The sequence below is a fragment of the Aquarana catesbeiana genome, linkage group LG03, assembly GCF_042186555.1.
Source record: "Aquarana catesbeiana isolate 2022-GZ linkage group LG03, ASM4218655v1, whole genome shotgun sequence".
Taxonomy (NCBI): domain Eukaryota; kingdom Metazoa; phylum Chordata; class Amphibia; order Anura; family Ranidae; genus Aquarana; species Aquarana catesbeiana.
In genome coordinates, this window is record NC_133326.1 from 717,877,670 (window position 1) to 717,895,533 (window position 17,864).

Below are 17,864 nucleotides of genomic sequence, written 5' to 3' on the forward strand. Positions count from 1 at the left end.
AACTCCGCGCCAAAATAAAAAAAAAATGGCGTGGGGTTCCCCCCAAAAATCCATACCAGACCTGAGGGTCTGGTATGGATTTTAAGGGGAACTCCATGCCAAAATTTAAAGAAAAATAGCGTGAGGTTCCCCCAAAAATCCACACCAGACCCTTATCCGAGCATGCAACCTGGCAGGCCACAGGAAAAGAGGGGGATGAGAGAGCATCCCCCCTCCTGAACCGTACCAGGCCACATGCCCTCAACATTGGGAGGGTGCTTTGGGGTAGCCCCCCCAAAGCACCTTGTCTCCATGTTGATGGGGAGAAGGGACTCATCCCCACAACCCTTGCCTGGTGGTTGTGGGGGTCTGCAGGCGGGGGGCTTATCGGAATCTGGAAGCCCCCTTTAACAAAGTGGACTCCCAGATCCCGGCCCCCCGTGTGAAATGGTAATGGGGTACATTGTAGAATGACGCGTGACTCGGATGACAGTTCTTAAATAACCAAGGGCGGGGCCACCCGTGACATGGATGGGTGACCCTGCCCCCTCTGATGCATCATGAGAAACCCCTGTTGCATCAGGGGGGAACGGGGTCACCCATACATGTCACTGGGTAACCCTGGCATTTCCCCTTGCATCAGAGGGGGGCGGAGGTCACCCGGGGATGTCCTCAATTATAAAAGAACTGTCACCTGTGAGAATGCGTCATACGGCGGGTGCCTCCCATGGGTACATTTGTACCCCGTTACCATTTCACACAGGGGGGAGGACGGGATCTGGGGGTCCACCTGTTAAAAGGGGCATCCAGATTCTGATAAGCCCTCCACCCGCAGACCCCCACAACCACCGGGCAAGGGTTGTGGGGATGAGGCCCTTGTCCCCATCAACATGGGGAGAAGGTGCTTTGAGGGCTAGCACAAAGTACCCTCCCCATGTTGAGGGCATGTGGCCTGGTACAGTTCAGGTGGGGGGGCGCTCTCTCATCCCCCTTTTTCCTGCAGCCAGCCAGGTTGCGTGCTCAAATAAGGGTCTGTAATGGATTTTTGGGGGGACCCCCACGCCATTTTTTTTTAAATTTTGGCACGGGGTTCCCCTTAAAACCCATACCAGACCCTCAGGGTCTGGTATGAATTTTGGGTGGACCCCTACGCCATTTAAAAAAAAAAATTGGCGCAGGGTTCCCCTAATATCCATACCAGACCTGAAGGGCTTGGTATGGAATTTGGGGGGACCCCCACGCAATTTTTTTTTTAATTTTGGTTCGGGGTTCCCCTTAATATTCATACCAGACCTAAAGGGCCTGGCAATGGACTGGGAGGGATCCCATGCCTTTATTTAAATGACATTTATCTGTATTGCCGAGACCCGACAATTCATTTTAGCTGCGAGTACTTTTAAATGACTTTTTTTGCTTTATAAATGTCATTTTGTGCAGTGATCATCAAAGTGTTCAGCTCTGAGCACTTCTGGGTTGACCACTGACAGATCGTGGCCAGCTGTGGGCAGGAAAGGAGCAAATTAGAGATTCTTTGTCCCTGATCTGATTGGGGCATAGTGTAGAAGAGGCATCAGGGGGTCCAATAGACACCTTATTCCTCCATAAAGAGTATCTGTCACCTGCACAATTTTGTCACATAGAGAAATTGTCAGCTTTTAATAGGGTTGGGGAACTTTATTAAGCCGTTATTCAATTATTATTTTTTTTTTTCTCAAAAACAAGTTTATTTCAAAAGTCCTCCATGATGTTTGAACATGGGTAATACCAGAATGTTTTTTTAAGACCATTCAGTAGTTGTTCCCACCCATTCTGATGCCTGAGCAGTTGGGGTAGTAGACCAGTCATCTATGCTAGCTGGCTGGGACCTCCAATCTTTTGCTGCAGGTTTGGAAGCTACTTGGAGCTCAGGACGCTCCACAGGAAATTGCTGAATGGGTACAGATGGGACTTGTACTCCTCCTGACTAGTCAGGAACTTTAGGCTGAGGAAACTCTGGAACATTTGGAGACCATTCACCCTGGTATTCCTCCTTAGTGGTAGTCTTCTCAGCAGCCTGTTCTTCCTTCTCAATCTCCTGCGGATCCTGGTAAAAATAGAGATCAGGCATGACTTCCCATGGATGTTCACGGGAAATTGTTACCCTCATGCGCAGAACTTCGTGAGCTAGCATCCACCACATAAGACCAACAGAATGGGCACCCTTGTTATGACAGGGGATGGCAATATCCACATAACGTAGAGGTGAATCTGTATTGCAGAGAACAATAGTAGGAATATTGACGTATGGTGCCTCAGTAAGTGGTTGATGATCAGCGCGTGGGTCAGTCAAAACTAACAGGCATGGTTCACAGAAAGCCGCTTGAATATGATTGGTGAAAGTAACAGGTGTGAAGCGACCAGCAACTGGGGTGGCCCCTCAGGCAGAAGCAGATTTCAGAAAAGCCCTCTGGCCAGTATTTCTGGAGGAAATCACACTAACATCAGCAGGATTTTCAATGGCTACAATGGCACGTGTAGTAAGCAGAAGCTTCCCCCATGTCTGTTTCAGATTTATTATATAAAAACCATCACTTTTCCTTTTGTAGATATACTGCTCCATTTGAAAGTTGGGGTTAGTGCCACCCAAGTGCGTTCCTGCAGCCAGGAACTTGAGGACATCTTCCTCTTTCATTTGCAGGACATCCAGACCTCCGAACATTGTTAAAAACCCCCGAAGCTACGATGAGGAAAAAAGACACAACATCGTGTGGGGAGTCTCTTGCTGGAACCGAAGCAAAAGAGCGTTATTCTAGTTTTGATAATAATTTTTTTGCTTTGCTTCTTCTGGTGCTGTTTAAACTAATGGAGTTCGGTAAAATCAGTATCTGCTTTTATGGGCTATAAAAGAAGCATTGGTCTAAAAGTAGATGGTTGCCAGAAGGAATGTTGGGGGATTCTGGACATGGCTTCAATCAGGCTACAGGTGGTTAGGTGGTTATGATCTTGCTCCCCTTCGGCTCCTCCAACCTTTTAGAGGACCCGCTCCAGCTCAAGACAAGTGGCAATCTCAGATGGCACCTCAAGGTGGAGGGGTCTTGGCTGCTCCAGATAAAGTGCTAAGGAATGTGTTTAAGGACTTTCCCTCTTTATCAAGCTTTGAATACAGCAGATGTGCTACAGTATATACTTTAAATTGCTGCTACGGGAAAAAGCGGCAGGAGGACTGTAAATTATAAACTGTATTAATCTAAATAAAAGTTTATATAAAACAACCAAAAATGCCTACGTCTGAGTACATGAATTACTAGTACATTGTGAATCAATCATGGGTGCACCGGGGTAAATATATGAATAAAAATGAATAGTAGTAAATCATGGAAACAATTCTATTTATTACTGGTCAGAGAATTTACTGGGTTTGGTCACTAGAGGGAGACAATAACATAGAAAACCATGAATTGATATATTGTGTTTATTGCTGCACCTCCTGATAAGCCCTCTAGATGACAGAATTGTGCACTCTTTATGGAGAAATAAGGTGTCTATTAGACCCATGATGCCTCCTCTACACTCAACTCCAAGCAGATAAGGGACAAGGAATCCCAAATTCACTCCTTTCCTACCCACCTCTGGCCAGAATCTGATAGCTGTGAACCCAGATGTGCTCAGAGCTGAACACTTCCAGGATCACAGCACACAGGAGGGGTCAGAGAAAATATGTTTCCCTGATTATCACCTACTCTTCATCCTAGAGCAATGTCCATTAGTCCTGGTATCCCTGGAGATAGGACCAGGGAGCGTGGTGGGGGTTGGCAACCATGAGCTTGTTTAAACCATTTGACTGCCATGATATTTAGAACATGTCCTTAGCAGTCAAAGGGTTAAAGTGCAGTTCACAGGGTACTATGGGGCAGTGCCAAACCGACAAAAAAAAAAAAAAAAAAAATCTATTTGACCTGATAAGTATTAGTGAGGAGGACAAAGCAATGGATCAACCAAACTTCATCACCTGTGTGTTTATTTAGGTGTAGCATAGGGTGACCACCTTACATCTCATCATTTATCATGATCATGATGCCCATGCGGATGAAACTGAACTCTTCTTCACCATAATATATTGTGCAGGTGTGGTCATTGCCTGGCCACATGGATCATCTCAGCACCCAAAGATTTCTAATTTATTATTAATTGACATCAAAAACTGACACAGTCCAATTTTTCGGCAAGGAATTGTTTCTTTATTAAAAGAGCAGAAAATGCAAAAAACGTATATTAATTGGCATATAAAAAAAACGGCACAGTCCCAAATTGATACACAGGGCTTTTATCCCATCTCACTTCTCGGGAGACACCCCTAACTCTGCAAACTGTCCGCAATGTGGGACCCTCAAACCCTCTTTGCTTCATCGTTTCTGGAAATGTGCCCCAATCTCAGCTTTCTGGAGCCAAATCGTAAAGTATATTTTCAGTATTACTGGCTGCCACATTGCTAAGACACCTATCCTACATTTATTCAGTCATAACGAATCCAGCCAACTGCAACTGGGCAAACCCAAAACCCATATCTCCCAGTGGACTCACTTATGTCCTCTAGCTGCACCCACAAATATACTAAAAAGGTGGACATCCTCTTCACCACCAACGATTACCGCAGTACAGAAAGACCTCACAAAAATTGGATACGGAGATGCAAAATTATGCTCCAACTAATAGATTCTTCTCAAGATGGTACTCTTACATTGAATACACCTTTTCTCCCACGGAAATAGAATCACTAATCCAATCTTTCAAATACGCTGAATGGTATCTCAAGGCCAGCTTGTCAAACACCCTGGGCAAACTACAGACCACAACTTCAAGAAGCACACAGCTTAACTCAATTGCATGCAGCATGGACACCCGATCTTTATTTAGACAAGACCTGTGACCCTATGGAGGACCTACTATCCTTTATCCCCCCCCTCCTTTTTTTGTAATGTGTTTTAGGTTAAATTTATCGTACCTTTAGTATATGTTACCTTCCTTTAATTTTAGTTTAAGGAGAGGTTTTGATTCTAACAATTCGACCCAGATTCATCTTTTGTGTAGTAGCTGTAATTACTGATATTCAGGACCATCTGTTCAGTGAGAGTCATTCAACCCTAGTATCACTTTCTCTTCACATACCATGTGAGAGAGCTTATTATGTTGCATTAATTGTTCTACAGCTTTTCTTACTTGTTTGCCTCATTCACAACATTATCTTTTGTAACCATTTTCTATCAATGTTTATCATGATATGGAAATATGGTTACATGCCTTAACCTATAATAAATATAATTTTAAAAAGAAAGTCCAATTTTCAGAAATCTTTTTATAAAAAGCACAATAAATGAAAAGTGGACCTTTCCTAAGTCCATTCTTTGTAACTTTCCAAAGGATCACTTGTAAACAAAGCCTCTGTAACAGAAGATCATCTATATTTACTGTAACTTTTTAGCGCCCTTGTCTTCAAAGTCCACCATGGTGCTGCTCTCCTGAAGAGCCACATGCCTGCAAGAGCCAGAGAGCAGCAAAGAGATCGATTTTGATGACCTGGGCTCCCGGAAATCTAAGTATTTAGGTAGCATAAAAGGAGCTCCCGGTGTCCAAAGAACTGCAACTTTTATGCCTGGTTTATATGACGTTTATTTAAAGTGTAAACATGTACACCGGGACATGGCATTTCTGGCAAATGGACCTTCCCCCCCATTCTTCAGGGCTGTTGCTAGTGATGCAGAAGGAGCAAGCTTGCTTGCTGCCTTTGCATCCCTAGCCCACACTCTGTTCGTCTGCTTTCTGAAACCTTGTTATCAATATATTATTTTGGGAACCATTCCCATTTAATAGCACGCAGCAAAAGCCCTGAAGAAGGAAGAGTCCCTTCCTCCGAAATGTGTTGGCTCAATGTACATGTTTATATTTTTATTAAACACCATACATCAAATTTGCAGTTCTTTGGACATCAGGGCGCTTTTTCTATCCTATCCAAGTCTTCTCACTGAAATGACCATAAGGCCGTATCGGAAAGGTAGCAGCTCAAGCCCCCAAGAGGGTCAACCACCACCACCCACCGTTGGGCACATTCTACTGGAAGGGATTTCTTTCTCTTTGCCCACAAAATCACCCACCCATGACCACAGACTGCTCCAGTCAGTCCAGTGCAGCACGAACCGGAAACTTAAGCATGGATTATCTTCTTACACAGGCTGGGCTTTGTATATAAGTAACCATGTGGTGACTTGCTCAATCCTCTAACCCAGAGGTCCACAACCTTTTTGGCACCAGAGACTGGTTTCATGGCATATAATTTCCAATTTTCCCAGGGCCCGGGGGGGTGGGATATTCATGGAGTTTGTCCTCAGCCACCCTTCACACCACAACCCCCCTTTATATTAGTGTCATCAGTTCCCCTTCTCGGCCCCCTTTTACATTACAGTGCCCCTTTACATTAATATAATGAGGACTGCTCTGTAAAGGGGGCACTGTGATGTAAAGGAGAGCTGTGATGTAATGGGGAACTGAGGACACTGATATAAAGGGGGGACTGTGATGTAAATGGGGCACTGTAATATAAAGGGGGGCTGTGATGTAAAGGGGACTACACGGTAAAGGGGGCATTGTGATATAAAGGGTACTGTAATGATTACAGTGCAGCCCCCTTTATATTACAGTGCCCCTAGCAATCATAGCCTCCTCAATCACCAAATCTCAATGCCTCCTACTCTGTTGGCACAAAACACTTGGGTGAAATATCCAGCTGTTAAGATCTAAAGGTATCACCGTGTATCTCCGTAGGGTTCATTAATGGCCAGTAGCATGTGAAAAAAGCAAAGGTATCCTCCAATGGTACAATAAACAAATGAGCTAAAATTTATTGAAAAACGCTAGAAAGCCACTCACATATTAAAAACAAAAATGATTGCATATTGGTATATTAATAAGAGATGACATCAGGTACTGTCTCCATATGTGATAGACTGTAAAAAAGTCTCACCACCTCCGGACACCACGGACGAGCCCCTGCATCTAATTCTGGAGGTTGCAGTCCTGATGTCACCTGCGGTCGCAGTGTAACCACGATCAACGCGTTTCGTCACTTACATTTGTACTGTATGGATTTTATCACAGGGAGGTGGTTGCATGGAGCGACAACCCTGCTTATGTATCCTCCCCTCTTTCGAGGTTAACACAACCATTACCACGCAGGTACTAGGTGTTTGCCAAGTGTCCACAGTGTGCTGCATTTCTTCTCCTGCAGCCATTTAACCAACTGTGCAATAAACCTCAAAATTGCCAATGTTATTCCTCTACCAAATATCTCGCCCCAACAGGTTCCCTTTTCAATGTGTTAAGTAAATATAACACACTTGTCATTTACTCTACCGCATGTTAAGTAAATCTTAAGGGAGGATACACGCAGCGTTCATGATACATATACTATAGTGCCAAAAGTATTGTGACGCCTGCCTTTACACGCACATGAACTTTAATGGCATCCCAGTCTTAGTCCGTAGGGTTCAACATTGAGTTGGCCCACCCTTTGCAGCTATAACAGCTTCAACTCTTCTGGGAAGGCTGTCCACAAGGTTTAGGAGTGTGTCTTTGGGAATGTTTGACCATTCTTCCAGAAGCACATTTGTTAGGTCAGGCACCGATGTTGGACGAGAAGGCCTGGCTCGCAGTCTCCATTGTGTGTTGCGAGGGCTGTATTTTTTTTAATCAACACACGTAAGGGTTAATGATGCTTAAAGTGCAACAATGAAAATGAAAAATTCCTTTAAATATCGTGCCTGGAGGGCCAGCTTATTGTTCTTGTAAAGTGGCATTGGATGGTGAGCTCACTCACCCAAGGATGGAGGCTCAGGCCTCGACACCTTTCACCTACGATGTACCTGCCGGTCACTGAGCTTTAGATTTTCAGCCCACACTCTCTTTCCAGAGACACCGGGGATTGGAGTATGGGTGGGCAGACAGAGGGGTAGGGGTGGGAGGATGGGGAGCAAATCAAGCCCTCTCTCCTGTCCGTGTATGGGGATGGTCCCCGTGTGTACCCCTATGCACTCGGAAGTTGTGGTACTCGGTTGCTTGGGGAGCTACAGTCCATTATGATTATTGTGTCCGGGTTTCAGGCAGTCAGAAACCCGGACACCCGATTCAAAACCAGGTGAATCCCGGACAGGTGGCAACCCTATGTGGCCCACGGGCTGTGAGTTGGACATCCCTGTCCTAAAGTGTTAAATTTAGAGGCTCACCACAGAAGACAGGTAACTGGCAATTTTAGGAGATGATCAGGCATGGGAGCCTGCACATTTCTCTTTGTTTTTAGCCTATTTCATATTACTGTAGTAGGAAGTGGTTGAATAAAAGAGCAGAGAGTCGGGAGGTGTCTTCTGAGGTTCAGCGGCACACTTCAGAATAATTCCTTCTCACAGATGTACGGTTTTGTCGCAGAACAATCCACATCATTCAAGCCATCTCCTTCTCTGAACTGAGCACAATCTTCTATTCCTTTTTTATTATCGGGCTGACCATTCTGCCAGAACCTGCAAGGAACAAATCCCATTAGTGACCAGGGCTGAAACTGATACCAAGCAGGAGAGAAGCAGGGGATTCCTAAAGGTTTTCGGAACCTAAAAAGTACTAATGGTGATATTTACAATGGGTACAGTATATATAATCTTCAACGTCTACACAGACAATGAGGCTGATCACATTTATGACTTGCAATGTCTAAAGAAATCGGATGTGGAAGGGGGGACTTACTCTATAGTGTTAAGAACAGTCCCGTCCACCCATTGCCATTTATTAGGCTCTGTCTTGTTGAGACCAACCCATGGACTCTCTTTCTGTGTAAATGTACGTAGGAAATTCTTCAGAAAGACAAAAGATAGAAATTGTTACAATGCAGTGTTTTTCATCTAGACATTTAATTATGATTGTTATAATATTTGTGACATATTCAGCAATACACAGAACCAGACACCTCAGTCTCTGTACCAGAGCAGCTTACACTGTAATATCCTCCCATAGCCACACACTATTATTATTATACATTTATAAAGCTCTGACATATACCACAGTGCTGTACAGAAAACACTGAGCCAGTCACATCAGTCTCTGTGCCAGAACAGCTTACACTCAAATGTCCTGAATATGGAGAGAATCCCCTAAAATTTTCGGGATTTGGCCTGGCGCTCATTCCATGGCAGACTCTATGTGAAGAGCAACCTGAAGCATCGCTCTGTGGAGAACCGTGGTTGTCCAACAGTGGAGTGTGGCGGTCTGGAGAAGGCGATGGACCATTTCTTGCTTCAGTGCCCCTTCAATGTAGAAGCCTATAAGTGGGTGGAGCTCTGGGTATCTCTTTCCTTTCCCGCTTGAGTTATGTGGAGTGGTCATACAGGGCCTTTGAGACTTGCCGGGATTCTAATTTTGAGACACTTTTTCTAGCTATTTTAGTAGTCCGTTACATCACGTGGAATGCAGTGTGTCAGATTTACACTCAGAAAAAAAGTCCTTCCTTCCATTCTGGCTGAGTTTGAGAAGATTTAAGGTCTTGAGAAGGACAGATGGTGGCCAAGGGCCTGGACAAAGGCATGGAGGAATGTCAGGTCCCCATAGATGCTGTAAGTCTCTGGGTGTGTGGCTTTTCATGTCCCCTAGATTTTGTTACTATCAGATTTTTTGAAAATAGGCTGCATACATGGGAATCTACCCCTGCTTTCAGAGAGCGGGTTACTGACCATTTGGCGAGAATTAAGAAGGAGGAGGAAAAGCTGGTGAGCCTGAAAGCGGACTACAGGAAAAAGAAAGTTTCACACGATAAGGTATAGAGCAGCAAGAGATAGAGTTTGAAACCAGAGCCTAAAGTTTTGGAGGACGCCATCAAGAAGCAGCAGAACCTGGTGAAATCGGTAAAGGAAAAGAGTGGAGCATTCAAGGAGAAGTTCCAGAATGAGGAGAGGTTCTGGAAAATTAGGTGTGACACCAATCATGGAAAAGCATCGGTGGTGGCAGTATGGGTAGAGAGTGAGGAGGGGGTCCTGAAAGCTTTTCAATTTTTGTCGGATTCTGCTGATGACAATGATGGTGAGGACTCTATGCCCGGTCCTGTAAAGGTAAAACGTATTGAAAATCCATGCTTTGTTAAAACTTTCAGTATGGACACCAGCATGGAGAGCAGTGTGCACAGCAGAGTTTTGGAAGGAAAACCTCCTGTGTCTGCACAGAGCTCTGCAGTAAAGATGGCTACAGGAATGGATTCTACTGATGTTATGAAACCAGTGACTCTGGACAAAGTTAGTAAGAAATCTGTGGGAGGAAGGGAAAGTTGGGATCTGCCATTTTTTTCTGAACAATCCCCACTGGTAGCTGCAAATACAGCAGGAAATAGTGGAAAGGGAAATGACAGCTGGACTATGAAAGGTATTACTGAAATCCATGGAATAGTAACAAAGAGCGGAAGACTAAGAGGAGTATGTTGGGGGAGGAAGATGTAAAGACAGCAGCATCTGGTGTGAATGGGTCTGCTATATATTAATAGTAAAAAGGTCAGGTCTGAGCATGTAGGCCCTTTACAAAATAATCTAGAGTGGGTGACTGGGGACAAAGAAAAAGCAAATGTATTAAATACTTTCTTCAGTTTCTTCATACAAAGGAGCATGGGGGATCTCATGTCCATAATGGGGGTGGTAGTGACACAGCCCCAAATGATCCACAATGGCTCAAAAGGGATATGGTCCAGAAATATTTAGACAGCATAAAGGTGGATAAAGCACCTGGACCAGATGGCATCCACCCACGGATCCTAAAAGAATTGAGCTCTGTCATTTCAAGGCCATTGTATCTAATTTTTAGGGACTCGTTAATGACTGGAATGGTACCACTGGATTGGCGCAATGTGGCCAATGTGGTGCCCATATTTAAAAAGGGAACAAAGTCTTTACCAAGTAACTATAGACCTGTTAGTTTAACTTCTATAGTCGGGAAGATACTGGAGAGTAGGGATTAGCTTCGAGTTCGAGTCGAACTCATGTTCGACTCGAACATTGGCTGTTCGCAAGTTCGCCGAACAGCGAACAATTTGGGGTGTTCGCGGCAAATTCGAATGCCGCGGAACACCCTTTAAAAGTCTATGGGAGAAATCAAAAGTGCTAATTTTAAAGGCTAATATGCAAGTTATTGTCATAAAAAGTGTTTGGGGACCTGGGTCCTGCCCCAGGGGACATGGATCAATGCAAAAAAAAGTTTTAAAAACGGCCGTTTTTTCAGGAGCAGTGATTTTAATAATGCTTAAAGTCAAACAATAAAAGTGTAATATCCCTTTAAATTTCGTACCTGGGGGATGTCTATAGTATGCCTGTAAAGGGGCGCATGTTTCCTGTGTTTAGAACAGTCTGACAGCAAAATGACATTTTGAAGGAAAAAACTCATTTAAAACTACCCGCGGCTATTAATGCATTGCCGACAATACACATAGAAGTTCATTGATAAAAACGGCATGGGAATTCCCCAAAGGGGAACCCCGAACCAAAATAAAAAAAAAAAAATGACGTGGGAGTCCCCCTAAATTCCATACCAGGCCCTTCAGGTCTGGTATGGATATTAAGGGGAACCCCGGCCAAAATTAAAAAAAAAAATGACGTGGGGTTCCCCCTAAATTCCATACCAGACCCTTCAGGTCTGGTATGGATTTTAAGGGGAACCCCGCGCCAAAAAAAAAAAAAAAAACGGCGTGGGGTCCCCCCAAAAATCCATACCAGACCCTTATCCGAGCACGCAACCTGGCAGGCCGCAGGAAAAGAGGGGGGGACGAGAGTGCGGCCCCCCCCTCCTGAACCGTACCAGGCCACATGCCCTCATCATTGGGAGGGTGCTTTGGGGTAGCCCCCCAAAACACCTTGTCCCCATGTTGATGAGGACAAGGGCCTCATCCCCACAACCCTGGCCGGTGGTTGTGGGGGTCTGCGGGCGGGGGGCTTATCGGAATCTGGAAGCCCCCTTTAACAAGGGGACCCCCAGATCCTGCCCCCCCCTGTGTGAAATGGTAAGGGGGTACAAAAGTACCCCTACCATTTCACTAAAAAACTGTCAAAAATGTTAAAAATGACAAGAGACAGTTTTTGACAATTCCTTTATTTAAATACTTCTTCTTTCTTCTATCTTCCTTCATCTTCTGGTTCTTCTGGTTCTTCTGGTTCTTCTGGCTCTTCTGGTTCTTCCTCCGGCGTTCTCGTCCAGCATCTCCTCCGCGGCGTCTTCTATCTTCTTCTCCTCGGGCCGCTCCGCACCCATGGCATGGGGGGAGGCTCCCGCTCTTCTCTTCTTCTTCATCTTCTTCTCTTCTTCTCTTCTTCTTTTCTTCTCTTCTTCATTTTCTTCTCCGGGCCGCTCCGCACCCATGCTAGCATGAAGGGAGGCTCCCGCTGTGTGACGGCGCTCCTCGTCTGACAGTTCTTAAATAACGGTGGGCGGGGCCACCCGGTGACCCCGCCCCCCTCTGATGCACGGTGACTTGACGGGACTTCCCTGTGACGTCACGGGGAATGCCACAGGGAAGTCCCTCATGTCCCGTGTGTCATAGGGGGGCGGGGTCACCGGGTGGCCCCGCCCCCCGTTATTTAAGAACTGTCAGACGAGGAGCGCCGTCACACAGCAGGAGCCTCCCTCCATGCCAGCATGGGTGCAGAGCGGCCCGGAGAAGAAAATGAAGAAGAGAAGAAGAGAAGAAGAGAAGAAAAGAAGAAGAGAAGAAGATGAAGAAGATGAAGAGAAGAGCAGGAGCCTCCCCCCATGCCATGGGTGCAGAGCGGCCCGAGGAGAAGAAGATAGAAGACGCCGCGGAGGAGATGCTGGACGAGAACGCCGGAGGAAGAACCAGAAGAGCCAGAAGAACCAGAAGAACCAGAAGAGGAAGGAGGATAGAAGAAAGAAGAAGTATTTAAATAAAGGAATTGTCAAAAACTGTCTCTTGTCATTTTTTACATTTTTGACAGTTTTTTAGTGAAATGGTAGGGGTACTTTTGTACCCCCTTACCATTTCACACAGGGGGGGGTCGGAATCTGGGGGTCCCCTTGTTAAAGGGGGCTTCCAGATTCCGATAAGCCCCCCGCCCGCAGACCCCCACAACCACCGGCCAGGGTTGTGGGGATGAGGCCCTTGTCCTCATCAACATGGGGACAAGGTGTTTTGGGGGGCTACCCCACAGCACCCTCCCAATGTTGAGGGCATGTGGCCTGGTACGGTTCAGGAGGGGGGGGCCGCACTCTCGTCCCCCCCTCTTTTCCTGCGGCCTGCCAGGTTGCGTGCTCGGATAAGGGTCTGGTATGGATTTTTGGGGGGACCCCACAACGTTTTTTTTTTTTTTTTTTTTTGGCGCGGGGTTCCCCTTAAAATCCATACCAGACCTGAAGGGTCTGGTATGGAATTTAGGGGGAACCCCACGTCATTTTTTTTTTTAAATTTTGGCCGGGGTTCCCCTTAATATCCATACCAGACCTGAAGGGCCTGGTATGGAATTTAGGGGGACTCCCACGTCATTTTTTTTTTTATTTTGGTTTGGGGTTCCCCTTTGGGGAATTCCCATGCCGTTTTTATCAATGAACTTCTATGTGTATTGTCGGCAATGCAATAGCCGCGGGTAGTTTTAAATTAGTTTTTTACTTCAAAATGTCATTTTGCTGTCAGACTGTTCTAAACACAGGAAACAAGCGCCCCTTTACAGGTATACTATAGACACCCCCCAGGTACGAAATTTAAAGGGATATTACACTTTTATTGTTTGACTTTAAGCATTATTAAAATCACTGCTCCTGAAAAAACGGCCGTTTTTAAAACTTTTTTTTGCATTGATCCATGTCCCCTGGGACAGGACCCAGGTCCCCAAACACTTTTTATGACAATAACTTGCATATTAGCCTTTAAAATTAGCACTTTTGATTATTCATGTTCGTGTCCCATAGACTTTAACGGTGTTCGCATGTTCGAACGAAATTTTTTCCTGTTCGCATGTTCTGGTGCGAACCGAACAGGGGGGGTGTTCGGCTCAACCCTACTGGAGAGTTTAATAAAAGACCACATAGACGAGTTCTTGCTGAAAAAAATATTTTAAACAAACCTGATTTCTTTTTATGAGGAGGTAAGTAAAACCTTGGACAGATGGGTGGCTGTGGACGTGGCATACTTGGTCAGAGGGGTGGCTGTGGACGTGGTATACTTGGTCAGAGGGGTGGCTGTTGACGTGGTATACTTGGACAGAGGGGTGGCGGTGGACGTGGTATACTTGGACAGAGGGGTGGCGGTGGACGTGGTATACTTGGACAGAGGGGTGGCGGTGGACGTGGTATACTTGGATTTTGCAAAATTGTTTGACACAGTTCCCCACACACGGCTCATGTGTAAGGTAAAGTCTACAGGCTTGGAAATATCAGTTTGTAAATGGATAGAAAACTGGCAAAAAGACCGAATTCAGAGTAGTGGTTAATGATTCTTACTCTGAATGGTCTAAGGTTATCAGTGGTGTACCCCAAGGTTCAGTGTTGGGACCCTTACTTTTTTATATATTTATAAATGATATTGGGTCTGGGATCAAAAGTACCATTTCAGTTTTTGGAGATGACACTAAGCTATGCAGTAGAATAACGTCTTTACAGGATGTCTCCAATTTACAAGCCGACCAAAATGGACTTTTTATAAGTGTCTCCACAGTGGAAGCACATGCATTGAATGGATAGGTGTGAGACAGGTGAGCCTGGAGGCGGTGGCCAGTGTTTTGTTACTGTTCGTAAATGTGGGTCAGGGACACACTGTACACCTTTGCTGCCATTGTGCTCTTGCTGGGTGTCCAGTGTGCTCCTGTCCCTTTAAGGGGGCTTGGGCCGCCTCCAGGCTCACCTGTCTCACACCTATCCATTCAATGCATGTGCTTCCACTGTGGAGACACTTATAAATTTAGTAGTGTTAGGACTGCAAGTAATACAGGGTGCCTTGACGAGGCCTTGCAGCTTTCACATGCGTTTGCAAATGTGTGCTAACTAAACCCCTGCTTTTAACAGACGGTTAGACAGGCTAATTTGGTTGGTCAGCAGACTGGTTGGTGAGTTGAGCTATGGAATTGTCTTTGTCTTAAAGCCTTCCCAGAAGAGTTGAAGCTGTTATAGCTGCAAAGGGTGGGCCAACTCAATATTGAACCCTACGGACTAAGACTGGGATGCCATTACATTTCATGTGCGTGTAAAGGCAGGCATCCCAATACTTTTGACAATATAGTATAACTATTATACTACACCATTGGGTGAAAGCGTGGTGGGAAGATGAACAACAACCATTGAACTACAGCGTATTATTAAAAATTCCATGATGGAGAAATCTTCCATGTATGAAGAGAATATCTGAAGTGGAGATTAAACATTGGAAGAGAGACCAGGCTGAGTCGGTAACACAAGTCATGGAGACATATCTGAGGTGCCTGATACTCTTACCATCTCACCATCCCCATTAATGATCACCAGGTGGGACATCTTTTTTTCACAGCCTTCTTTGGCGGAATTCCATGACGTTTTAATTGTAGACTTGTAGTAACAACTGAGTTTATAGAACGTCCAGTCTTTACCGCACAATAGAGCAACAGTGCCTGGGAGAGAGAGGGAGAGGATGGTGAGACTCGTACTAAACTGTCACATTATCCCAAGTCGAATAAATCCTTATAGAAAAATAAATAAAAAACATCTACAGAAGTGGTCACACCTCAGATTAATGGGGGTTTTTCTTGCTTAAAAGGAATTGTTCACATTTTGCTTTGTGTATGTTAACAGAAAAATGTATCTTACAGTCAGAGAGTCTACAATTCAAAAGAACAAGCTCTCCTACATATTGTATCAGTTAAAGAAATGAAACAAACCATTTACCACTGACAGGGGTACTAACAATGGCCAACTTTTATTTATGTAACTCTGTCCAAAAAGGAAAACCAACTGTTTGCCGTAACTGCTTATAAAATGTGAGCTTGAGTTTAACATCAGTTTGATAGTGTATCTAAATCTGCTAGTCCATCTAACACTCCCCTACCCCCGACTGACAATGCTGCTGCCTGCTATGCCTCCTGTGCTCCTTCATCCAGAGTGTAGGTGCTCTAATACAGAAGGTCTGTTACTGGCCAGATCACCAGGTGAAAACATAGGGTGAAAACATAAAAAAAGAAAACTGCAGGCACTACATTTATTGATTGTGAAGCTGCAATACAGTATATTACATTTTTAGTTTTGGGTTTGTAGGCTGGTGCAGTCTATTTTTTTCACTGTAGGTGGTGCTCAACTGCAGCAGCAGTGCAGACGGAGAGAAAGTCAAGAGGAACATGGTTCCTCCATGGTTTCCTGGGTCACTGGGGAAGATATCCGGTCAGATACTGCTGCCCCATGTGACTTTGGCAGCCATCTTGGGTCAGGCAGAGCCTATTTAAGGCCCTGCATTTTGCGTGTGGGTAGTGTAGGAACAGGTCACCCATCTGACAGGGACAGTGATTAGCAGCAGGGAGAGGTTCCACAGGTAGGGAAAAGGATAGTGACATTCCATCCTTCCTGGAAACCCCCCCATTTAGGTAAAGACTGACCAGGTCACATTCTGCCCCTCAAGACAGACTCTGTAGGCACATCTGAGACCTACTCGGCTACACACTGCTATTACAATCTGTGAGTGTTCCTGGTCGGGCACCTTCCCCCCCCCCGGGCTTGCTGTGAATTATTGGACTTTGACATTATTACAGTCTACACCTGGCTAGGATCGGCTCTTGCTCTGGTGCCCATTTTAATGGCTCCAATGTTACTCTGGCTGAGTGGGAGGAGAGACTTGAAAGTGCTGCATGCCTGTGTCAGGTTACCATCCGGCTGATTGTGGAGCTGGCTATTAACTCAGTGATAGCACTGCTGGAACAGGACTGTGCCACCTTGGAACAAATTATGATACATCTGAAGGGCCAGTTCGGAGAGACTATGACAATCCCAGAGATGAGGCTCAGACTCTTTGTTCAGACGCAACAGGAGAACGAGAGCCTCACCCACTTTGCGGTAGCACTCCAGAACCTTTGAAAATGGCTGGAGAAAAGGGGTGCATGAGGCTGTACTGATATCACTGACTCAGATCGTCCATTGATGGGCCAGTTTGTAGTAGGACTGAAGGCTGGAACAGCCCTTCTGTGTATATACGGATGGGAGTTTACAAGGCCTAGGAGCTGTACTGGCTCAAACACAAGATGGTTATTAATGGGTGATTGCCTATGCAAGCCACAGTCTCCCACTATCAGGTGGAACACCCATGGGAGGATGTGAACTCTTGGCGAGAAGACATCAATTTAGCTCCTGTCCTGCCCACAGCATCCACCTCATGCTCTCTCAGGGAACAGGGAGCAGTTCCGCAGGTGGAGTCCACCGACATTTACAGTTGAGAGGAATTGGCACTGATTCAACAGAAGGATCCAGATCTCATGCAGGTACAGGGATTCCTCTCTCGATGGCGTAAGCCACTCTCCAATGAGTGTCAAAGACTGTGTGCTTTATTGCAAGGTGCGCTTTTCTACCAAATAGCGGGACATCCTACAAATTGTGGTCCCCTAGTTGCACATCCTCTAAGTCTGCCGCGTACTACATACTGCGAGTGGACACTTTGTAGTCGACAGAACCAGGTCCTTGGTTAGAAGATACTTCTTCTGCCCGCAGCTGGCAGATTCAGAAGTTCAGAAGGATTGCTGGGAGTGTGAAACTTGCTCCGTACATAAGATCCCACCAGGACATCACTATTTTTGTCAAAGACTTCACCAAGTTTGAGGTGGTAGACCCCACTAAGGACGAGATGACCCCAACCATACAGTTTCCCCAGATACTCTCAAACCAAG

At 45.4% G+C, this 17,864-nt stretch overlaps 1 protein-coding gene and 1 pseudogene across 1 annotated transcript in view; both read right to left on the reverse strand.

The window, feature by feature from the left end:
• Positions 1-1,756: 1,756 nt before the first annotated feature.
• Positions 1,757-2,684, reverse strand: LOC141134913 (small ribosomal subunit protein uS2-like; annotated as a pseudogene).
• A 1,558-nt stretch (positions 2,685-4,242) lies between these two features.
• LOC141134914 (hepatic lectin-like) overlaps positions 4,243-17,864 on the reverse strand; it is a 30,557-nt gene continuing 16,935 nt past the window's right edge. The window contains exons 6-8 of the mRNA XM_073624346.1: positions 15,460-15,611; positions 8,743-8,849; positions 4,243-8,522 (exon numbers count right to left, since the gene is read on the reverse strand). Of these exons, the coding sequence (XP_073480447.1) occupies positions 8,390-8,522; positions 8,743-8,849; positions 15,460-15,611 (392 nt within the window). The 3' untranslated portion in view covers positions 4,243-8,389. The remainder of the gene's footprint in view (positions 8,523-8,742; positions 8,850-15,459; positions 15,612-17,864) is intronic.